The following is a 25,647-nucleotide window of genomic DNA, read 5'->3' on the forward strand; positions in this document are numbered from 1 at the left end:
AACATGCCTTTGAAATCATAACACGAGTGTAAAGTATCATTTCACCTCCCAGCTAGAAAGCACTCTGCTTGAAAGCATATGCCAATATACTAAGTGTCTAAAAGGAACCTCAGATTAAATTAGAAATATATTACTTCACCAACCTTGGTATATATATGTGAAGGCCCAGAAATGCCAGGCTGACACCCCTTAGAAGTTTCTATCACCAGCCTTGATCTCCTGAATGCCTGGGAAAGCCCAAACTTCCTTTTTCCAAAGAGAGGGGACTCTTTCTTCTACACACAAAGGGTTGGTTGGTCAAAGATCAGTAAGTCTGTGAGAGGAAATTGTTCGGCCTCAGAGAGACAAGAGTGGCATTTATTAGCAGTGGTTGGTTTCCAAGGAGGAAAAAGAAGGCTTATATCCCAAATGAAGAAGTTCCAGGGTGCCTGGCCCAGTAGTAAACTCGCCATTAACCATCTGCTCAAGGTGCTGGGAACCCAAATTCACATAAAGCCAGATTTCTACCAGGACTCCTTGAGGGAAGGTGGCTGGTAACAGATGTGATAGTACAATTGAGCATTTCTAGACAGAAAGAAATAAAATCTTCTGTAAAATGCAGGATTGTCAATGAGCGAGATACTTTCCCCTTTCTAGACACTGTAACAGCTGATGAGGCTTTTGGCCTTGATTGCTCTGTATCCTCAGATAAAGCCAGACAAAGCTAGGCTCACCTAATCTGATCTTGAAAACCACAATCTCACTGCTCTGAGAGCACCTGCGCATTTATCAACACCAACTATCAAGGTTGATTAGATGTGCTTTTAAGTAATCCATGCATTGAGGGTTCTATTACATGCAATGAATTTAGTAGCTGATACTTATTAGCACTTTATGATCTAAAAAGTATTTTCATGTGTATTTTGTTTTATTTTAAAAATAACATTTCAAAATATAATGCAATGCAATCTCATTTTAGAAAACAAAAAATACCGAATATTGTAAATAAAATAAACATCATTTAACTCACCCAGAGATAAGCCAATTTCACTTTTACTTTAAATATATAAAATATATTTAACATATGCGAATATTTTCAACATTTATAATACTTTTACCCCCTAATTTATGCCTCTGCCAATCACCTCTTAAGTAACGGGAGCTAAATAAATTTTAATAACTGCAATTGAAAGACAATGATAAATAATGAGATTGCAGTGTGGTAAGAGGATGCAGTGTGGTATAGTTGAAAAGGGAGAGGCTTCGAATTAAAAAATAAACTTGGGTTCAAATACTGGATGGATGAGTTACAAACAGTGTAACTTGAACAAGTTACCTCTCCACTGGAACTTCATTTTTACGAGTTTAGATTTGGACCAGAAGTTCTTTGAAGGTGGGAGAAGGGTCTTACTGTCTCTAACTTTGAATGCCTGATGCAGGGTGTGGTTTGGAGTCAGGGGACAGAGATGTGTGCTGACTTGAAGCAAGCTGACTGGAGAACCGGCAGAGTGACATTTCAGTTGTCAGTTACTGGGGGTCTCCGTAGGAAAAGGTTAATGAGTGCACCTGAAGTTGTGTTCAGACTCAGTCATCTCCCCAACAACGTCGCTTACTCTCATTCCATCTTGTTGCAGGGCATGACTGCACTTCTCATTCTGGTGTGAAACAACCAGTGCCAACTCTTGAGTCAGACAGCGGATCTGATAGCAAATAGTCACGACTTGCAGCTGGGGATCACAGAAGGCGGTGGACATGGGGTTGAAATCTTGCATAACAATCACTTTGTGTGGCATCTCATCAATGAGCTGCTTCACCCAGCATGGACTTGAAACGAGGGTATGCATTTGTTTTAATCCAAGGCTTGCAAGGATCAATGCAAAGAGAATTGTGCCACTCGAAACCTCAACCTGCTTCTTTGTACTTATAGATATGGGTTTTTCTTTTACTCAGAGGAATCCCATCAAGGACTCTTATGACTTTGGTGGCTCCTTAGCACTCCTTGCTAAAATTGGAAATCATTAGATAAAAGGAGCCAAAAAAAAAAAAGTCAGCTGTCTCTGATGGAGTGGACCTTGATATCACCTCTGCTCTGCCCAGTGAAGAGTTATGATCAAAAGGGCTCTGAAGAAAACTGGGTAATGGGGTTTGAAATATGTAAACGCTCAGGTTGGACTCAGCTTTGATTTGAATCATGCTCCCTTAGACATCCTCACCCACATCCAGGGGCCTCAACTCCCCTTCCAGCTGGATTGTTAATTTAGGGTCTGCAGCGCAGTGTGTTCTGAATCCTTTAGTTGGCAAGAGTGGAGAAATTGACTTGGCTATAGTTTCTAATAAGAGGTTCCACTGTCTTGACAGGCTAAAGAATGTTTTCCCTTAGACGCATGGGCAGAGTAATTCTTCGCATTACAGACCATTCTCTGGCTGCTGATAAAAGGCCTGGCTCTGCTAAAGTGAGTTTGTCCAAGCTACTGTTCATTTACAGAGAGTGAGAGCGGTGCACTTTGCTCAATGGTCACCATTCGTAACCTCACATATGGAAAATCTCTTCTCACGTGGCTTCTGAAAATAATGAGTGTAATAGAAACAGACACTCCTGATATTGTAGGAAAAGAAGTGAATGGGACCCAACAAAAACATCTGCCACAGGGGTCTGCTTCTGGACACATTCCTCTGGTAGGTTGCAGACTATACCCAGAATCCTTTTGAAATGAAACAGGACTCTTGCAACTCTAATTATAATCATATCCATGCTGGCTGGAAATGCAGCCAACTGCAGAGAGACGGCTACAAGATTTCCCATTTGTGTGAAGCCCACACTTCATCGAAAAGCCCAGAAAGCACTAGGCAGTTGTCAGAGACAGGGTCAGCATGACTATCCTTCCTTTTTGACCCTAAGTGGACACATAAATAATTCATCACATGGCTAGAGTGTGCCCTGCAGTTTTCAAAGTGTTTTGCATACATTATCATCTCATTCAAACTTCACAACAACTCATAGATGTAGGAATCATTGCTCTCATTTTACAGACCAGCAGACAGAGGCTCAGAGAGGTTAGCTATCTTGCCAAGGATGTGGCTAGTTAACAGGAGAGCTGGGACTGGAACACAGTATGTACTGAGTTCCTTCTAGATGGAGGCACTGTGCTGGGCTGTGAGTAGGTGCTGAAAAAAAACTGATATGGTTCCTGCCCTCTTAGAGATTATGCTGTAATGGAGAAAAGTGATGGTAAACAAACAAACACATAATTATAAATAATTTTAGGAGCCATGAAGAAAAGGAACAGGGTGAAATAGCAGAGGGTAATGAAGATGGGGTGGTATAAACCTTCTTAGCTAGAGCCAATAAAGAGGGCTTATCTGGAGAACGCACACAAAAAATGGCTAATATAATGGAAAGGATCATAAGGAGCTGGGGGCAAGCTTGGTAAGAAGTGGGGGGAGCTGATGCCACTTCATGGCCTAAAGCTAGGAAAACCTGGCACCAGAACCCAATAGCGAAAGATGAAGTGCAGGGAAAGGAAGATGTCAGTTTCATGGGCTTTGTAGACTGCAAAAGAGCCAGGGATTTTTCCAGAGAGCAATGGGGAACCATGGCTGGCTTTTGTGGAAAGAGCTGCTGCTATTTGATCTATGTCTTAAATTATCATGTTGGCTGTCACAGGGAGGAAGGTACTTAGGGGGCAAAGGTGGGAGCAGAGAGATGAAGCAGAAGGCTATTTTGGTACCGGAGAGAGATGGTGGTGGATTGGAGAGCAACGAGTGGCAGGGGGGACAGAGAAAAATAGACAGATGTGGGATCTATTGTGGAGGTTAACCCAATACAATTTAATAATGAATTGGCATGTGAAGGAAAGAAGTATGAGGACAAGTGAGAATCAAAAATGATTCATTTATTTGTGGTTTGGGCTCCAGGGAAGGGTCAAGTACAGGTTTTGGGACCATACCACACCTGGGTTTGGGTTCCTGAGTCCCTATGCACCTGGGTGACTTTGTATGTCCCACCTTCCACCACAATAGTGCTCCTCAAGCAGCTAAACTCTGTTTTCCTCAGATTTCCCTGCTTGTGTGGGAGCAGAAGATATGGCTTTACATGTTTACACTCTCCTAGGCCTTTCTCATGTTGGTGAAAAGAAAAGGAAATAAGGTATGAAAATAGTCACTTAAAATTACCTTCCTACCAGTTTTGTTTCCCTACGATAGTAGTTACTAACTAGTACCCAACCCAGATATGAATATTACACCTTCACCCTTTTCTTTTCCTCGTCTCATGAGTCCGGACATGGATAGGGAGAGGTTGGTAAGAAGAAAAGAGAGTGGAAGGGAGTAATGAAGGGAGAAATTATGTTATAGTAGAGAGTAGAAGAATTTGGGGGTCAGACAGAACTGGGCCTGCTTCTCTGACTTATGAGCTGAGGTATCTGGCAGGATGATTAACCTCTCTGGACCCAGATTTTGTCACCTACCAAATGGAATAATAATGCTCACTTGTGTGTTACACTAAACATGGCCATCTATTCCAGTCCTCTGAATCTGGCCTTGTAACGTGTTTTATCAGTAGACCATGGAGGAAATGACAGCATGTCAGATCTGAACTCAGGCCTCAAGAGGCCTTGTAGCTTCCATTTTTGCCCTCTTAGAACGTTATAGCTGTGAGCTTGAACATGCTGGAGAGGCCACATAAAGGAAAATCAAGGTGCCCCAACCAACAGCCTGCCAACATTTGTGAATGAGGCCATTCTAAATCATCCAGCCGCTGTCATTCTGCCATCTACCAAGTGAGTGCAGCAGCAGGAGTGAGCCCAGGGGATCTCCAGTGGGAGGATCACCCAACTGTGTCCAGCCCAAAATTGCCAGCCCATAGAATTATGAGCTAATAAATGATTGCTGTATAAGTGTGGAGTAGTTTGTAATTCACCACAGGTTATCTGCCATACCTGGCAAAAGCATTGTGGGAATTAAGTGATACAACACACAAATGCATATGCTATCTAGCAGAGTAGGCATTTAACAAATATCTACTGTCAGTTTCTACTCCAGCTGCTGAGACCATTCGGCCAAGACATATTCTCTGTGATTCTTTTTAAAATAAAAACTCAGAAACTTATCTTTGAAAAACATATTGCTGTACCAACAGTGTTTTTACTTTTCTATAGCTGAATTTGCTTTTATTGCCTGTAGGTAGTATTTTCACTACATTTGGGCAGATTAGGGTCTGTGGCTTAACCCCATCACCACCTAGAACATTGTCTTTATGAGAAAATGTGCAGTGAGTTCCAAACTGCCAAATTTCCCAAGAACACTGGCAATGAGAGAGGCATTATATTGGGCAATTTCCTAGTGAGAACAGAGGCTGGGGGTATTCAAGGGTGAGGAGTATTGGTGAGAGGAAATAAGCAGACTGTGTTGAGAGACCCAGGATGGTTGGCCTGACTAATTTAGAAATACATAAAAAGCTAATAACAAAGAGATGAGAGTAAAGACAGGAACCATTCCATCCTGTTTTTAATTCAACACATGTTTATTAGCACCTACTATATGCTCAGAAGTTTGAGGATACAAACATGAATAAAAGAAATCACAGACTAGGAGGAAAGCCTGATGATGAGACAAACAGTCTAGTTATGGCAACCTGTGAGTGCTATGGTAGAGGGAACTGTTAGTGTTTTGGAAGCACAGAGGAAGAAGAAACTAACTCTGGGAGGGGCCAAGATTGCAGAACAGCATGGAAGGTTTTTTGTGTGTCTCTCATCCTTGAAATACAGCCAGATCAACATTAGACTATCCTGAACACGTACAAAACTGACTTGAGGATTAACACAACAATCTGCACAACCTAAACCAGAGAACTCAGCAGGTATGAGGTGTGGGGAGGTGAACTGGGGGAGAGAGAAGCCACTAAAGTCAGGGAGCTGTTTTTTGTGCAGAGAGAGGACAGAAACAGGGGTGGGGGCAGGGGGTAGAGTAGGAAAGCAGCTGGAGAGAAAAGAAAGAGTATGCAAGGGACTGAACAAAAAAAGGGGAAAGGAGAAAGGAGAGGGTTTAAATTCCATTAAGACTCTATAAACAGGGGGAGTACAGAATCTGAAACTCCACAGCTCGATACCTGGTGGTGCTCTGTTGGGAAGGGCAAATCCCCAGGAGCAGAGAGCGAGGTCCGAGGGGGTCTCAGTGGACCCTGGAGAACAAACACATTTGCTGGTGCTGGAACAAGGTCATTAAGGGTGAAGCCTGGTGCCAGATATGTGTCATGATTTTCCATAACCCCTGAAATGCTGCTGCTACACAATCACGTGAACTTTTTCTGGGGCAGGCCAGCAGTCTGGGGCAGGCTGGGGCCACAGTCTCTGGACATCAGTGGCAGCACAGTCCCGAGAATGTCCCTGGGTGGGGCCGGCACTCGGCCATTGCTCGGTGAGACCCTCACCTAGAAGGTCTGAGCGGGTCAAAGCTTCAGTCCTTCAGAAGTGAGGGGTTGGGAAACACAGCCGCATCAGAGATAAAACTCAGGAGGGAGGTGCCACCTGGCAACATGACAGCTTGGTTACAGACAGTGTAAAAGTGGGGAGTAGACAGAAGCTGGAGACAAAGGACAGGTGCGCAATTGCTGGTTGGGAAGAGCACAGAGTTCCAATACTAGACACTGGTTAGGTGGGTGATGCCATTTTCACCCCTCCCACGCATGCGCATACACAACTACGCCTGCCACAACAATCCACTCCAGTAAGCTAAGCAGCCCCACCTAGTGGAGAGCAGAGCCCTTACACTAAGCCCCGCCCAACTGGGCCAACGTCGCTCTTCAGGAACACCACAAGTCTCTGCACCTGCTTAGTTTACAGTCTATAACGTGCTTCATACTTTGACTTCTAGGGGAAACTGATGTAATTTCAATAGTATTACAGTATATTTGCTGGTCCATCTATTCAAATTTTTTTCTTTTCTTATTCTTGAATACAGAAAGAGAAAATATTTTTTTTATTTTCCATTTTTATTAAAAATAGCTTTAATTTTTTCTACTATATTTTTTACTTTTTTGGTAAATTTTTCTTTTAAATTTTTTTTTTTTTCAACGTTTATTTTTATTTTTGGGACAGAGAGAGACAGAGCATGAACGGGGGAGGGGCAGACAGAGAGGGAGACACAGAATCGGAAACAGGCTCCAGGCTCTGAGCCATCAGCCCAGAGCCCGACGCGGGGCTCGAACTCACGGACCGCGAGATCGTGACCTGGCTGAAGTCGGACGCTTAACCGACTGCGCCACCCAGGCGCCCCAATTTTTCAAATTATATTTTACTTACATCATTTCACTTTATTTCATTGTATTCATTTTTTTTCAAACTTTCAAACTTTTTTTTCTTATCTTTTTGTTTTTTCTCTAATCTATCAAGCTCCTTCCAACAACCAGACCAAAACACACCTAGGATCCAGCAACTTTTATTTGATATTTTTTGGGTTGTTTTTAATTTTTAATTTTAATTTTTTTACGTTATTAATTCCTTTTCTTCCTTCAAAATGATGAAATGAAGGAATTCACCCCAAAAGAAAAAACAGGAAGAAATGACAGCCAGTGACTTAATCAACACAGATACAAGCAAGATGTCTGAACCAGAATTTAGAATCATGATAATAAGAATACCAGATGGGGTTGAAAACAGATTAGAATCCCTTTCTGCAGAGATAAAGGCTAGTCAGGATGAAATAAAATATGCTATAATTGAGCTGCAATTTCAAATGGATGCCACGGCGGCAAGGACAGTTGAGGCAAGCAGTGATATAGAGGACAAAATTATGGAGAACAATGAAGCAGAAAAAAAGAGGGAGACTAAGGCAAAAGATCATGATTTAAGAATTAGAGAAAGGAGTGACTCATTAAAAAGGAACAACATCAGAATCACAGGGGTCCCATAACAGGAAGAGAGAGAAAAAGGGGTAGAAGTGTTATGTGAGCAAATCATAGTGGAAAATTTTCCTAACCTGGGGAAAGACAGAGACATCAAAATTCAGGAAGCACAGAGGACTCCCATTAGATTCAGCAAAAACCGACCATCGACAAGGCATATCATAGTCAAATTCACAAAATACTCAGGCAAGGAGAGAATCATGAAAGCAGCAAGGGAAAAAAAAGTCCTTAACCTACAAGGGAAGACACATCAAGTTTGCAGTAGACCTATCCACAGAAACTTGGCAGGCCAGAAAAGAGTGGCAGGATATATTCAGGGTGCTGAATTGGAAAAATATGCAGCCAAGAATTCTTTATCCAGCAGGCTTTCATTCAAAATAGAAGGAGAGATTAAAAGTTTTCCAAACAAAAATTAAAGGAGTTCATGACCACCAAACCATCCCTGCAAGAAATTTTAAGGGGGACTCTCTGAGGGGAGAAAAGATGGGGGAAAAAAAGATGAAAAGCAACAAGACTAGAAAGGACCGGAGAATACCACCAGAAACTCCCAACTCTACAAGAAACATAATGGCTATAAATTCATACATTTCAGAACTCACTCTAAATGTCAATGAACTAAATGCTCCAATCAAAAGACATAGGGTAACAGAATGGAAAAGAAAACAAGATCCATCTATATGCTGTTTACAAGGGACCCACTTTAGACATAAAGACACCTTCATATTGAAAGCAAGGGGATGGAGAACCATCTATCATGTCAATGGTCGCCAAAAGAGAGCCAGATTAGCTGGATTTTTTTTATATCAGATAATCTAGACTTTAAAATAAAGACTGTAACAAGAGATGAAGAAGGGTATTATATCATAATTAAGGGCTCTATCCACCAAGAAGATCTAACAGTTGTAAATATTTATGCTCTAAATGTGGCGGCACCCAAATATATAAACTAATCACAAACATAAAGAAACTTATCGATAATAATACCATAATAGTAGGGGACTTCAACACCCCACTTACAACAACGGACACATCATCTGAACAGAAAATCAACAAGGAAACAATGGTTTTGAATGACACACTGGACCAGATGGACTTAACAGATGTATTCAGAACATTTCATCCTAAAGCAGAATATACATTCTTCTCCAGTGCACATGGAACTTTCTCTGGAATAGATCACATACTGGGACATAAATAAGCCCTGAACAAGTATAAAAAGATCGAGATCATACCATACGTATTTTCAGACCACAATGCTATGAAACTCAAAATCAACCACAAGAAAAAATTGGGGAAGGTAACAAATACCTGGAGACTAAAGAACATCCTACTAAATAATGAATGGGCTATCCAAGAAGTTAAAGAGGAAATAAAAAGTACCTAGAAGCCAATGAAAATGATAACACCACAGTCCAAAACCTCTGGGACACAGCAAAGGCGGTCATAGGAGGGAAGTATATAGCAATCAAGGCCTTCCTAAAGAAGGAAGAAAAGTCTCAGATACACAACCTAACCTTACACCTTAAAGAGCTGGAAAAAGAACAGCAAATAAAACCCCAAACCAGCAGAAGACAGGAAATAATAAAGATTAGAGCAGAAATCAATGCTATCAAAACCAAAAACAAAACAAAACAAAATAAAAACAAAAAACAACAACAAAAAAACAACAGTAGAACAGATCAATTAAACTAGAAACTGGTTCTTTGAAAGAATTAACAAAATTGATAAACCCCTAGCCAGTTTGATCAAAAAGAAAAAGGAAAGGACCCAAGTAAATAAAATCAAGAATGAAAGAGGAGAGATCACAACCAACACAGCAGAAAAACAAGCAATAATTAGAGAATATTATGAGCAATTATACACCAATAAAATGGGCAATCTGGAAGAAATGGACAAATTCCTAGAAACATATACACTACCAAAACTGAAACAGGAAGAAATAGAAAATTTGAACAGACCCATAACCAGTAAAGAAATCGAATTAGTAATCAAAAATCTCCCAAAAAACAAGAGTCCAGGGCCAGATGGATTTCCAGAGGAATTCTACCAAACAATTAAAGAAGAGTTAACACTTATTCTCTTGAAGCTGTTCCAAAAAATAGAAATGGAAGGAAAACTTTCAAACGTTTTCTATGATGCCAGCATTACCTCGATTCCAAAACCAAAGTCCCCATGCAAAAGGAGGACTATAGACCAATTTCCCTGATGAACATGGATGCAAAAATCCAACAATACATTAAAAAAATTATTCACCACGACCAAGTGGAATTTATACCTGGGATGCAAGGCTAGTTCAATATCCGCAAAACAATTAATGTGATTTATCACATCAATAAAAGAAAGGACAAGAACAATATGATCCTCTTAATAGATGCAGAGAAACCATTTGGCAAAATACAGCATCCTTTCTTAATAAAAACCCTCAAGAAAGTAGGGATAGAAGGATCATGCCTCAAGAGCATAAAACCCATATATGAAAGACCCAATGCTAATATCATCCTCAATGGGGAAAAACTAAGAGCTTCCGCCTAAGGTCAGGAATAAAATAAGGATATCCACTCTCGCCACTGTTATTCAACATAGCATTGGAAGGCTCAGCCTCTGCAATCAGACAACACAAAGAAATAAAAGGCATCCAAATCAGCCAGGAGGAGGTCAAACTTTTACTTTTCACAGATGATATGATACTCTATACAGAAAACCCAAAAGATTCCACCAAGAAACTGCTAGAACTAATCCATGAATTTAGCATAGTTGCAGGATATAAAATCAATGCACAGAAATGGTTGCATTCCTATACACCAATAATGAAGCAACAGAAAGAGAAATCAAGGAATGGATCCCATTTACAATTGCACCAAAAATCATAAAATACCTAGGAATAAATCTAACCAAAGAGGTGAAAAATCTATACACTGAAAACTATAGAAAGCTGATGAAAGAAATTGAAGAAGACACAAAAAATGGAAAAATATTCCATGCTCCTGGATAGGAAGAACAAACATTGTTAAAATGCCGATACTACCCAAAGCAATCTACATATTCAGTGCAATCTCTATCAAAATAATACCAGCATTCTTCACAGAGCTAGAACAAACAATCCTAAAATTTGTATGGAACCAGAAAAGACCCCGAATAGCCAAAGCAATCTTGAAAAAGACAACAAAAGCAGGAGGCATCACAATCCCAGACTTGAAGCTGTATTACAAAGCTTTAATCATCAAGACAGTATGGTACTGACACAAAAACAGACACTCAGATCAGTGGGACAGAATAGAAAACCCAGAAATGGACCCACAAATGTATGGCCAACTAATCTTTGACAAAGCAGGAAAGAATATCCAGTGGAATAAAGACAGTCTCTTAAGCAAATGGTGCTGGAAAAACTGGACAGTAACATGCAGAAAATGAACCCGGAACCCTTTCTTACACCATACACAAAAATAAACTCAAAATGGATGCAAGACCTAAACATAAGATAGGAAGCCATCAGAATCCTCGAGGAGAAAGTGGGCAAAAACCTCTTTCATCTTGGCCGCAGCAACTTCTTACTCAACACATCTCTAGAGACAAGGGAAATAAAAGCAAAAATGAACTATTGGGACCTCATCAAAATAAAAAGCTTCCGCACAGCAAAGGAAACAATCAGCAAAGTAAAAGTCAATCAACGGAATGGGAGAGGATGTTTGCAAATGACATATCAGATAAAGGGTTAGTATCCAAAATCTATAGAGAACTTATCAAACTCGACACCCAAAAAACAAAAAATCCAGTGAAGAAATGGACAAAAGACATGAGTAGACACGTCTCCAAAAATGATATATTATATGTATATATACACACAATGAAGTATTACTCAGTAATCAAAAAGAATGAAATCTTGCCATTTGCAACTACGTGGATGGAACTAGAAAGTATTATGCTAAGCGAAATTAGTCAGAGAAAGACAAATATCATATAACTTCACTCATATGAGGACTTTAAGAAACAAAACAGATGAACATAAGGGAAGGGAAGCAAAAATAATATAAAAACGGGGAGGGGGATAAAACGTAAGAGACTCTTAAATATAGAGAACAGAGGGTTGCTGGAGGGGGGATGGGCTAAATGGGGAAGAGGTATTAAGGAATCTACTGAAATCATTGTTGCATCATATGCTAACTAACTTGGATGCAAATAAAAAATAAATAAATTATTGGTTAAAAAAGAAACTAACTCTGCCTTGGTAGCCAGTGATAGTTTCCTGAAGGAGTTGAGTGTTAAAAGAATGGAAGGACCTTATTTGACAGAAAAAGGCAAGAAAGGCCTTCAAAAAGAGAGGAATCGCTTTTTTAAAGACTTGGTTGTGAGAAAGAGAAGGGTTGGCCAAGGCTAGAACTCAGGGTCCATGGGAAAGACAAAGTGAGAGAGGTAGAAATGGATCCCATTGTGAAGAGCCTTGAAGGGCAGACCATAGAGCATGGGGTCCAAATTCTGTAGAGTCTACAGTGTAAACCAATGGTTTCAAACATTTTACCTTGTACCTCCTAAAGGAAATTTGAGAAACTATGTACCCTTCCCACATTTTAATGGACGTTAATGTAATATTAATGGATATCAATTTAAAAAGATGCAAAGAGTGTATAATTCTAGGCAGACTATAAATATTAATAGTAGAAATCATACATTAATCTCTATGTATCCAAAGGAATCAAAATACTGTAGTGATTCATACCTACTCTCATCCACTTAAAAAATATAAGCTCAAGCACTTTTTTCACAATGAGAAATTTATGTTGATAATCCCTCTCCTTGAAATCATATTTCAATAAAAAGTCTACCTCCTTGAATTTTTCTTCCAGTATAGAATTGTATCCCAATGTAATATATTTTTATGGTTGAATGTATTTTATTGATGGCATTGTTATACTTCTTAGCACTAAAAATATGAATAAAATTTAAATGGAAATTTTAATTTCCTGTGAATATAACTCTAAGTTTTAAAAAATTCTTCTGGATAGTTTTCATTATTAGTAAAATTAACTTTTCTCAGCAATATGTATTGTCAATGTAACAATTCCTAAATAATAAAAGTAAAATTTTATTGGAATTGCACTTCTTAAAGAGATGATTGCCCTTTTCAATTAGTACTTATGTCTGATGAAGAATATTACTTATTCATGTAAACAGGCAAAGTTCAGCATCATGTCTGTTCCTATTTTTCATTTTTTTTTTTTCCAAATTTTATTTTTTTATTTTTGGGACAGAGAGAGACAGAGCATGAACGGGGGAGGGGCAGAGAGAGAGAGGGAGACACAGAATCGGAAACAGGCTCCAGGCTCTGAGCCATCAGCCCAGAGCCCGACGCGGGGCTCGAACTCCCGGACCGCGAGATCGTGACCTGGCTGAAGTCGGACGCTTAACCAACTGCGCCACCCAGGCGCCCCCTATTTTTCATTTTTAAATAGGCAAGTGCTGAGAAAACATGTTCACTTAAGTAAATGAAATAGAAGGACTTTGGGTAGAGAAATGTCACTTTATTCTTTAACTCCTAAGTTAAATGTCAAAAGTCTTAAAGTGATCTATCATTGGCAATTATTTCAAATGATCTATCACCTGAAAACTCCATTAAGTGCCCCTTCAATCGTGTTGAAAGCAAAGAACTAGAAACCACCTGACTTGCAAAAACATTTGTTACCGAATCAATGAAATCTTCTATTTTCTCAATTTCTGGGATATATATATGTATATGTATATATATATGTTTTACTAAGACTCTTCTTTTAATTATATCTATTATAATTCACCTCGAGAGACCTTGTTAGAACTTAATACACTCAGAAAGAACTGGGAAGTTGAAATACTATTTTTTTCAATAAACTTTTGTGTATATAATATTTTAAGTAAAACCTTTTATCTAAATGCATACTTCATGTATATTTTTGTCAAATTTGGAGCTACAGATTTAGTTCATCAGGTTATGAGAAATGTCCTCTGTATAAACCTAAATGGCAAAGTCAGACCTTATCATTAAAGTAACTAATCAGATTATCTTTCCAAAAATATATGACTTCATGTTTCCTTTCACTTCTATTTTTGAATTTTAAGATACGTACTTAGAGATAGAGGATGGATGGATAGAAAAACAAATGGATAAATGGCTGAGTGTGTGGGTGGATAGATGAATAGAAAAGGATAGACTGATGATGGATGGATGGATTGATAGGTAGATAGATTAGATAGATACGTAGGTAGGTAGGTAGGTAGGTAGATAAGATAGATATAAAAGATGAAAAAAATTGAAAAATTTCCACTTGCTAGCAAAGACTTATTACTACCAAAGTTCTTTTGTTTTTAAACAAAGTTTATTTATTTATTTTGAGAGAGAGAGTGAGTGCAAGCAGGGGAGGGGCAGAGAGAGAGAGAGAGAGAGGGAAAGAGAGAATCCCAAGCAAGCTCCAAACTGTCAGCACAGAGCCTGCAGTGGGGCTCAATCCCACGAACCCACAAGATCATGACCTGAGTCAAGATCAAGAGTGGGATGGTTAACATACTGAGCCACCCAGGCGCCCACCAAAGTTTTTACAAATGTTTTCTTGAAAAAAAAAAAGTGTTGATTTTAGATTGTCTACTTAGCCATCCAGATTTAGAAATCAAACAAAACAATAAGACGAGGTCCCAAACTCCATAAACACATACCCAGACCTTTTTGAAAGGAAATATAGCAAAATATCAATAGTGATCATCTAGGTTTGGGGATTACAGTTGATTTTATTCTTCAAAAATATTCTTTGCTGTTCCCTAAAATCTCTATGAAAGTCACACATTCTTTTATAATTAGAAAAAACCAATACATAGTATTTTATCAGATAATTTCTCATTGACTAAACTTTTTAATAGTTGCCTTCTACCTTACCAAGTTCTAGGAAAATGTGAAATGCCATTTTCTACGATACTTTCATTGTTTCAGCTCTCAGCTGCGTGTTTTTACAAGCTATATCTCATTTAATCTTCACAACACCCTCATGAGATTGGTACTTCCCATTTTACAGATGAAAACTAGGAGGCGCAGAGAAGTTAGGCAACATACCCAAGGCCTTTCAGATAAGCAGCGATTCTGCTACTAACTGGCTGACTGGTGATTTTAATCCAGATCAGTTGAACTTTGAAATACAAATGCTTCTAAGTGTCACACTGAACATATTAAAATATGGGATTTTGAAAGTGAACATTGTCAATAACATCAATTAAAATAGTCATTGCTATATTGAAATCTACACAGTTTGTGCATATTTTCTTACAATATTCTTTTCAGTTTCCAATGATGTTTCTGGGAGAGCAAAAATGTTTAAATTTAATAACGTGCAATTTAGAATTTTTTTTTATTTTTGTATGGTTCTTTTGATGTCATATTAAGAATCTTTGAATCCAAAGTCACAAAGATTTTCTTATAGAAGTTTCATAGTTTTTGCTCTTACCTGAGACCCAGAATTTATGTTGAATTACTAATTGCAAGTGATCTGAAATAGGAAATCAGATAGTGTCAGTTCTCCAACAGTGTTTTTCAAAATTTTTGACGATTATAGTTTCTTTGTGTTTTCATATGAATTTTAGGACCAGCTTGCCAATTTTTACCAAAAAAGGATGTTAAGATTTTGATTGAAATTGTGTTTATAGATACAATTTGGGGAGTAATGCTATCTTAATACTATTGAGTTTTCCAATCCATTAGCATGAGACATCTGTCCATTCCAATAAAGCATTCTTTAATTTCTCTCAGCAATGGTTTGTAGTTTTCAATGTAATCACATTTCTTTTTCTAAGTTTATTCCTAGGTATTTTTTTATTATGTTGTAGATGGAATTGTTTTCTTCATTTCAATTCTTGAAAATGTGTTGGTAATATAAACAAATGTAACTGACTTTTATATTAATCTTGAATCCTGCAACCTTGTTAAGCTTTCCTATTCATTACAGTCATTTTATTGTTAAAATCTCAGGATTTTCTATATTCAGGATTCTGTTGTCTGAAAATAAAGACAGTTTTACTTCTAAAGATAGTTTTACTTATTTCTTTCCAACTTGCATGCTTCTACTATTTTTATTTCTTTATTAAACTGGAGAGAATTTTCCAAAAAATGTTGACCAGCAGTGGTGAAAGTAGACACCCTTCCTGTGTTCCTGATCGTAAGAGGAAAGTATTTAAGTCTTTCATCAATGAGTATGAAGCTAGCAATAGGGTTCTCATAGATGCCCTTTATCAGGTTAAGAAAGTTCCTTTTTATTTCATAATTTGTTGAGAGTTTTTGATGTGGATGGGTGATAGATTTGCCAAATAATTTTTCTATTTCTATAGGGATGATAATGTAGTTATAGCCTCTATTCTATTAATTAATGGGATATCCCATTAATTGATTTTTAGATGTTAAAACGACCATGTAGTCTTAGGATAAACCCCACTTGGTCATGGTGTATAAATCATTTTATATGTTGCTGGATTCAGTTTGTTAATATTTTGTTAAGGATTTTTGCTGATGTTGAGTTTTTCTGTGGAATAAGGGTATAGAATTATGAATTTGGGAGGTGGCTGGGTGGCTTAGTCAGTTAAGCATCTGACTCTTGATTTTGGCTCAGGTCATGATTTCAGAGTCGTCAGACTGACTCCAAGTCAGGCTCTGTGCTGGGCATGGTGCCTTCTTAAGATTCTGTCTCTTTACTCCTCTGCCCCACCTTGTGCACACTCTGTCTAAAAAGAAAAATAAATAATTTTTTCTCTAAACACTACTTTAGCTAAATTCCATAAAATTTGATATATTGTGGTTTTTCATTTAAGCCAAACTATTTTTTTAATTTTCCTGTGATTTCCTGTTTTATTATTATTTTTTTAAAGAAGCATGTTGTCTTATACACATTTGATTTTTTTCCAGATTTGTTCCTATTGTTGATTTCTAATTTAATTAGAAAAATATTTGTATGATTTCCCATCTTTAAAAATGGATTGATACCTGTTTTTTTGCCTAGTATATGGCCTATACTGGATAATGGGCCATGTGTAGTTAAAAAATAATGTATATTTTGCTGTAGCTGAATGGAATGTTCTATAGATGTTAGTTGGGTCAAGTCGGAGTTGCTCAATCTTCCATATCCTTACGTACCTTTTGTCCTTTATTCTACCAATTACAGAGAAAGGAGCATTGACATTTTCAACTGTATTGTTGAATTGTATTTTTTTCTAATTTTTTAATTAAATTTTTATCTCTTGGGGTTTTTTTGACTCTATTATTAAGTATATGTACATTTACAATTATTATTTCTTCTTGATATATTGAGCTCTTTATCATTATTAAAAATACCTCTTTGTCTTAGGATGATTTCATATCTTAAAGTCAATTTTGTCTGATACTAATATATTAATTCCAAGTATCTTCCATTCAACCTTTTTGTGTTATTGAATCTAAAGCGTCTCCAGCAGACAGAATATAGTTGGATCTTGCCTTATCTATCTAGTCTGATCATCTTGTCTTTTGATTGGCGTATGCAGTTCACTCACATATGTCAGAGCTATATAAAATAGCTGTATAAATAGAGAGATGGATACATCACAGCTTTATGGGGATTTTACTCAGCTTGATGCTTTGCAACATTCTTTTTTTTTTCCTCTTTCCCATAGTACAATTAATCTATGTTCTAGTTTCACACCCTCCCTCCCCACTAAAATTTATTCACATTCTGCCTGAAGAAAAGCATACTGTTAACTTGAGTTCTTTAGGTTTTGCTCACTTTGTGACCTTTCCCCAAAGTGGTAGATCTCTCTCTATAGTGTCTTTATGGCCTTTCTTTTCAGAGATGTGACCCCCCAGAACAGTCCAGGAAAATAACAGGCAAATGTGGGTATAGTGAAAGTGTAGATGATCAGAAACCTAACATTTGTGCCAAGGTTGGGGTTAAATTCTATGATAATGTAGAAATAAAAGTATGGGAATTAAGGAGGGGAGAAGGTGTGAAAAGTGGGGGGCAAAGTGCAGGGGGCTACAGCTATACCAGTAGGTGACAGGCTAGACCAGCACAATCTGAAGGCCCCAGCGGGTGACCTGGGGGATGGTGGGGGGATGGAGATGAGCAGATGCTCTGAGAGCAACAGTGGATATTCCCTTGCTGAGAGGAGCCCATGATCTACACCAGCCATGACACCCCATGGGGACAGAGGCCTGCCCTCAGAGGCCAAGAGCTGTAAATGTCAGAATGGTACATAAGCCCTCCTTCAGAATTGAGACCAGCCCTAGCAAGGAAAGAAGAGAGCCCTGAGGTACCCAGAGGAGACCAAATTTAAACACAAAGCGGTAAGATGAAGTGTTTTGTGCTATCAGCAGCAACAGCAGCTTACGAACAAGTGTTCAGTTACAGAGAAATAGAGAAAATGAAATTTCTGTATATAAAATTGTGATCATAAATTTTCAAACTTCTCTGCTGGCTCTAAATCTTTCCTATTTTTGTCAGTAACACTGTCATCTTACCATTCACACTGGCACCCCTTTCTCTTTATCATGCAAGCTATAAAGTCACTCTATGTGAGATGTGGGGGATGGGGAGATGGGGTTTTAACTGACTCTTAAGGTATTTTATATATTTAACCAAACATAGATGAAGGGTGGGGGGAGGTAGGTGTTTTTTTAACCTTTTAGAAGTGCTTAAAAAACAAACAAAAAACTCAATGAATTAATTTAAAATGTCAATGACTTAGAAACATAAATATTACTTTGCCCCTAAGTCACCCATGGAAAGAAAATGATGTTTTGTAAAAATGAACATGGCTTATTATTGATTCCATAACATTTGGAAAGTGGCAGAAAGAGGCACTGCTTGCTCAAGCACAGTTGAATCAGCATTTGCTTAGTGATCAAATGGGATGTATGGTTCCATGCAAACAAATTGTGGTAAATTTGGAAGGGGGCCACTGGGGCTTTGCACAGCTTAGTTCTGATTTTGGAATATATTTAAGAAGGTGCCCTCCAGGTGTATTGGTTCGTCCTTCCTGCAAAGTCTTCTCGTGGGACTGAAGCTGAAGGTATTTGCTTATGACAGAGATGTTGGTGCAATCACTCAGTAACTTCTGTGATGGCTTCCTTTAGAGTATCTCTCCAGTCCCAGCAATCCTCACTTCTTGGAGAGCTGTCTTCTCACCCGTGGCTCTGACAGCCACATGTGTACAGCGAGCTCTCCTCACTCCCACTTGCCCTTATTCAGTGGCCTAAAGACTGAGCCCAGTTTCTTTCTGCCAGGAAGCTGGATTAACAACCAGAAGGAGAGTCCATCTTGGTGTGGACTGGACAACTGCAGGCAAACTCTGGACTGTGGGAGCCCATAATTGGCCAAAGGGCCTAGAGCAGTGAAACCAGCTAGTCTATATAGGGTCAGAGATGGAGGTACTGAGAGGCCAGAAAAGTACTCCTTAGGACACTGACAGCCATCATTTTTTGGCTCCTGGCTCAGTTTTTAGGCCTAATTGTATTTTTCTGCCTTTTGGTTCTAAAATTCATTCCTGGGATCCTCATAGGAAAGCTTTCTCTTTTTTTTTTTTTTTTTTTTCTCAGCCTAGCTCAAGTTGATTCCTGTTACTTACAACCCCAGCAGTTATACTCTGGGTCACTAAAATGGTAGTTAGAGACCCAGTGTCTGACAAACAAGGTAAGGGGATGGGCACATGACAAGAAAGAGACAATAGTTTCAATAAATTTTTTTTAAATATGGGATTTAGCTATGATACAAGAAAGCCCAAGACAAAAGAAAAAATAGATAAATTGGACTTCATCAAGATTGAAAACTTTGCTCTTTCAAGGATACTATCAAGAAAGTGGGGGAAAAAACCCCATGGAATGGAAGAAAGTATTTACAAATCTTGTATCTGATAAGGGATATATATCTAGATTATATAAAAACTTTTATCATTCAACAATAAGACACAACTCAATTAAAAAATGGGCAAATGACTTGAGTAGACATTTTGTCAAAGAAAATATGCAAATGTTCAATAAGCACACGGAAAGATGTTCAACATCATTATTATTTTGGGAAATGCAAATCCAAACTACAATGAAGTATCACTCCAAGTCTACGAGGATGACCATAATAAGAAAGATGGATAATAACAAGGTATTGGCGAGGTTGTGGGAAAATGATACCTTCATGCACTAATAGTGGGGATGTAAAATACTGTAGTGTCTCTAGAAAACAGTTTGGCAATTCCTTAAAATGTTAACTATAGAGTTACTGTATGACCCAGAAATTCCACTCCTAGGTATGTACCCAAGAGAAATGAAAACAAATGTGCACACAAAAATTTGTACATGCATGTTCATAGCGGAATTATTCATTATAGCTAAGAACTGGAAACAACCTATATGTCCACCAACAATGACTAGACAAACAATGTGGGGCATATCCATACAATGAAATATTATTTATTCCTAAGAAGAAATGGGAGTGCCTGGCTGGCTCAGTTGGAAGAGCATACAACTCTGGATCTCAGGGTCATGAGTTCAAGACCGGGGTTGGGTGTAGAGATTACTAAGAAAAAAACAAAAACAAAACAAACAAACAAAAAAACTTAAGAATAAATGAAGTTGGTACATGCTACAACATGGACAAACCTTAAAACATTATGCTAAGTCAAAGAAACCTATACAAAAAGGCCATATATTGTTATCATTCCATTTATAGAAGTGTTTATAGAGATATGAGAGATTAGTGATTTCTAGGGGTTGAAGAGAGGAAATGGGGAGTGACTGGTAATAAATATTGGGTTTCTTTTTAGAATGATAAAAATGTTTGGATTAAATATTGATGATCAATATACATACAACTTATGAATATAACAAATAAACATTATACTTTAAAAGGGTAAACTTTCTAGTACATGAATTATATCTCAATAAAGCTATAAAATAAAATAGTATTTTAAAAAATGTGAGGAAGAAATATATTGCCCCTACATAATCACTGAAAAAAAAACCAAAAAACCATAATCACACTGACAGTGAAATCTAAGGCCAACTTTTAACTGGCTGCGTAAACTTGGACAAGTTGTTTATTTCTCTAATTCACAGTTGTTTCCCCTGCCAAGTGGGAATAATGATAATATATATCCCATAAGGTCATTTTAATGATTAAATGAGATACTTTGTATAAACTTTTTGGAAGACTGTTAATTGCACATACACGCTCAATAAATGTTAGCAGTCTTATATTCATTAACTTAACAAATGTAATTCTTGTCACTGAAAAACCCTTACTTTCTTTATACACCACTCCAATGAGCCCAGATGCAACTCAGAGAAAAGACACAGGGCAGCAGGGAGAAATGCCAGGAAGCTGCAAGAATGGCTGCAGACCAGTAGCAAAAAAACTTTCATGAGTAAGAAACAAATATGATCACTAAATGCGCATCTTCATAAAAATGGATGGAACACAATTAATTCAGTTGAGCTCCAGGAAAAACTGGGAAGCAGAACTACTTCCATGTGTTAAGAAGGTGACTATAAGTATTTTATTTTATTATGCTTTTATAAATCAAGGCAAGTGTATACTTTTATAGTCAAAGTAAAACTTTATTTTGGAATGGTAATTAGGAGATCCCTAGCTGCTAACAAAGATGATCCCTTACTGCTCAATCGGATGATCAGAAATCCAACTGCCTAACCAAGTTTTCTCAAGACTTCTGTAGCCCAGCGTCTCTCATCAGGAAGGTAAATGCAAATGAAATCTTTGGGAATACCTGAAGCTTCCTTCTTTGACTGGCAATACTTGGGTAGAAATATTTCTCAAGTTCTAAAACTTCACCCCACCCTTCTTCCTATTTTCTCCTTGCTCAGTGATGTTATCACTATGACGAGGTTCTTGCAGTCACCAGTTGCCTGCTTCGAAATGGTTTGCGTTTGCTCTGTGTTTCTTGGCTTTCTGCTGGCTGTACCATGGGTGCCACAGTTCAGAGTTCTTTGACAGGTGGAGTATTATTGTGAGCACTAAGCTCTCAGTTTGTGCTTCATTTCAAAGAACTGTAATCTTTACAGTCCAGAGTTTCATTTTTATTTCCCCCTAAACTGAACAGTGAACTTGCTGAGGACAGAGGCGTTTTAAATATTGTTCTCATTTGGGGCACCTGGGTGGCTCAGTCAGTTAAGCGACCGATTCTTGGTTTGGGCTCAGGTCATGATTTCACTGTTTGTGAGTTGGAGCCCCACATTGGGCTCTGTGCTCACAGTGTGGAGCCTGCTTGGGATTCTCTCTCTCCCTTTCTCTCTGCCCCTCCCCCACTTGCTCTCTCTTTCTCTCTCTCTTTCAAAATACATAAATAAACTTAAAAATTGTTAAACACTGTTATTCATCTTTGTATCTCTAGCGCAGAGCACAAGGTCTGGCATGTGGTGGCCATTCATTGACCATGTGGAGAGGGGACACATAGGAATGTTTGGGAAGTGCCTTTGTGCCAGTGAGTGTGAAGTCAAATAGTCCTGCTTTTTTCCGGAAAGTAGCGGAAGCCCAACCAGAAACTCCTTGTATTCTCCTGCCTCTCTTCCTCTTACCTGACGCTCTTCCTCCTACCACCAGCTGCGAATGAGCTAACCCCACATTGGGCCCTGCAAACCCGAGCACCCTCATATCCTCATGTCCCCTTTCAGGAGACACTCCCTCCCCCCGTTGCTGGGACCGTCGGTGCTAATGGCTCCCAGCAAGTGCCTCTGCAGGTATTGCCTCCACTGAAAGGAGCTGCCCCCTGGGGTCAGTTCATATCCAGTGACTGTTCACTGTTGGCAGTTCCAGTGTCTGGACCCACTGCAGGCCACTTTGAAGGGCCATTTTAGCTCCAGAGTGGGATTGGCGTGCGTGCGTGTGTGTGTGTGTGTGTGTGTGTGGCTGTTACATAGCCCATATTTTCCTTCTGCCTATTCCTGCTGCTTTACTCCCTCCTCATGGTGTTTTCCCCAAGAGCACACCTCAATAAACACCCCTGTGTGCAAATTTCGGAGCCTGTTTCTCCAAGGAACCAACTCAAACAGTGAGACCCCAGCTGGGACAGCCTGCAGCCGCTGGCTCAGGACAGTCATTGCCCAGTAAATGTTGATCACATGATGGACACATCTTGCACTCACCTTTCTTCTTAACCATGTGGACTGGCCAACAACTCCAGGCAGTTAGCCAGAAATTGCGAATTGTGGAAATGGGTGCTAACCCGTCATCAAACCCAAGTAGCAATAGACTCCCTGAGCTCTCGGGGCCGTGGAGTATTTGTATGGGCATCCAAACGAACACCCATGGCTAATGAGGATGGCCACAAATTCCTTAACCTTCCCACGAAAAGGAGGGAACTATCTCCCCTACCACTGAGTCTCAGTGGAGGGACCAGGAATATGGCAGAAGTCATGCTGTCTGATGTCAAAGACCACCTTCTTTCTACTGTGCAATGCTGCCTACTGTCCTGAAAGGGGTAAGAATTTCAGGCTTTTCTAAGGGTTGTCCCTCCAAGAGAAAAAAAAAACTACAATCACCAGCGAGGTGGAAGACTTACACAACAATTCAAACTAGCCACTGGATAGCGTCCTTCTGTGCACACATATGTGCTCACTCTCAGGCTCAAGGTTTTCTATGTTGGGGAGGTTATTGTCACCTTACTTGGAATTCAGAGCTATTGATGTCACTAAATAGGTGATTTACTATGCAAGCAAAGTATTTGACCCCATTGTTATGCCCACATAAAAAATATGCAAAACACTTACGTACCTAGACAGGTGTGGCCATTGGGGTTTCTGGTGCTTGGGGAGTCATCAGAGGCTGGAGAGGCCGAGGTGCGAAGCGGCAGGAGTAAGAACAGAGGAGTCACCAAAAGGATATTCCAGGGGGACTTCATCTTGGAGCTGTGCACCACCGGGCTGCAGAGGCTGCCCGCTGAGGGACTCTGAAGCTGAGGCCACAGAATCTGTCAGTCTGGTTTCCCTTCTCCACTCTTCCCTCTCTGATACACACACACACACACACACACACACGTCCCGCACTCTCACATACAGACTTTTCATAAGTGTGAAGGGAATAGAAAAACATACAAACACTCACAGACCCACTCCTTCCTTTTGCAGAAGCCCCGAGAGAGAGCCAGCGGCCTGGGCCCCCGGAAAGAGCTGCAGGGAGTCCCTGGTGAGCAGGTTCTCTGAGTTAAAACCGAAGCCAAAGGAAAAACCCAAATGGCAGCAGCTGCAGCCACGTACCCTTTTATATTGCTGGCTGAAGTCAGTCGTAAGCCTCAGGAACCTCGAGTCTTGCCGGAATCATCCTGTGGGGTGGTTAGGAGGCCTTCCTCTTTCATTCTTGCCAAACAAAGCAAAACTAAAACTGAAGAAAAAAAGACCCACAGACACACAACTCTAGCAGTTTGGTCAGCCGTGTCCACAGCCTGTGGAAATGATAATTTGCTGTATTCACAAGTTATTTCATTTTGCTCTAAACAATTTTGTGTGGTAAGATCGAGCTCCTTATTTTGTTGCTAAAGAATATTCTGGTCAAGTAGCTGTTTTCCTCTGGAGGAGTTGGACTATTCCTTCCAGGGTCAAGTTTTGCCAAGGCCTTCTGTTTGGTGTGCAGGGAATAAGCAATGCAGACAAGAATGGACTGTCGGCATGGCTGGATTTTAAACCTAACATGAAAAAAAAGATGTGCTGTAATTAACCCACTTGTATTTACTCAGCTGTATATGATGCATCTCTTTTCTCCAGAATTCCACAACGTGTTTATATTTCCCACCTCAGATGATTTGTTCGTTTTCCAGAGACTGATTTTCTGTTTTGAAGATGAGAACTGAATGCAGTTTTTCTGGAGGAAAAAAACTGAACCAGATCATAGATAGAGAAAAGACATATCATCTGAATGCTTTGTTCTAAAACAGGATACAGCGAAGTCACATGCCATGCTCAGACGAGATAAGGGGATTGGGTCAAAGTACCACAATCTAGATATGCCTGGGAGATCCTGCAATTTTTACTCTCCTTGTTTAGGCTCTGAGGAAAGCTTATTATAAACTTTATGAAATGTTATGAAAGCTATCAGACTTGGTAGACATTTCTCCTTCTCCTCCTCCTCCTCCTCCCCCGCCTCCTCCCCCTCCTCCTCCTGCTTTTACTTAAGGAATAGCATTTTTTTTTTTTGGTTTACATTTTAATGGATAGAATTTATTTAAATTTCTTTTTTTTTATTTTTTTAAACCAATTTGTCAATAAATTTCATATATATATATATATATATATATATATAAAAGGAATAGCAGGCAGAATTTTAGAGTTGTATTCTTTCCAGGATGTAGGAAATACCAATTTTTATGCTTTGAAGAATTCTTTGTAGGCATTAGTTTAACAAATGCTAATTCATCAAAGCTCTGAATCTGCAGCAGAGAGATCACACTCCAGAGTGTTCCCCTGCTTACGTCCTGGCACACGTTGGGCCAAACAGATGCATGATGTCCTTGGACCTGTGACTTTCTTTGAGGCTGAGCTGCTGGTTCTCAAGGTCCCTTACTCTGTGACCAAGGCAAGCTCTGGAGGTCACTAGGACCACCACAGGAGGCAGGGCCTAGAGAAGTTCCAGGGACTTCCTGGAGAGACAGACGAATGGAATGATTATGAGCACATACTGCAAAGACAGAAAGACCCATGTTCAAATACCATACCTATTGTTTACTTCTGAGTAATGTATTATGCCAGTAATGTAACATTTCAATGCATCAGTTTCCTCACTGATATTGGGATAATA

General features: G+C 39.1%; 1 protein-coding gene across 3 annotated transcripts in view; it reads right to left on the reverse strand.

Annotated features, from left to right (window-relative positions):
- AOAH (acyloxyacyl hydrolase) overlaps nt 1-24,210 on the reverse strand; it is a 167,431-nt gene extending 143,221 nt beyond the window's left edge. Inside the window, exons 1-2 of one of the 3 annotated variants that reach the window (XM_047094876.1) lie at nt 24,114-24,210; nt 23,632-23,812 (exon numbers count right to left, since the gene is read on the reverse strand). In XM_047094876.1, coding sequence (XP_046950832.1) covers nt 23,632-23,758 — 127 coding nt within the window. In that variant the 5' untranslated portion in view covers nt 23,759-23,812; nt 24,114-24,210. Of the gene's footprint in view, nt 1-23,631; nt 23,813-23,961; nt 24,077-24,113 lie in introns of those variants that run through there. The other 2 variants (XM_047094877.1, XM_047094875.1) reach the window with 2 other exon arrangements.
- Nucleotides 24,211-25,647: the final 1,437 nt, after the last annotated feature.

Source organism: Lynx rufus, unplaced genomic scaffold, assembly GCF_022079265.1.
Source record: "Lynx rufus isolate CCGP_SWC_20201006 ecotype Redwood Valley unplaced genomic scaffold, mLynRuf1.p SCAF_4, whole genome shotgun sequence".
Classification (NCBI taxonomy): Eukaryota; Metazoa; Chordata; class Mammalia; order Carnivora; family Felidae; genus Lynx; species Lynx rufus.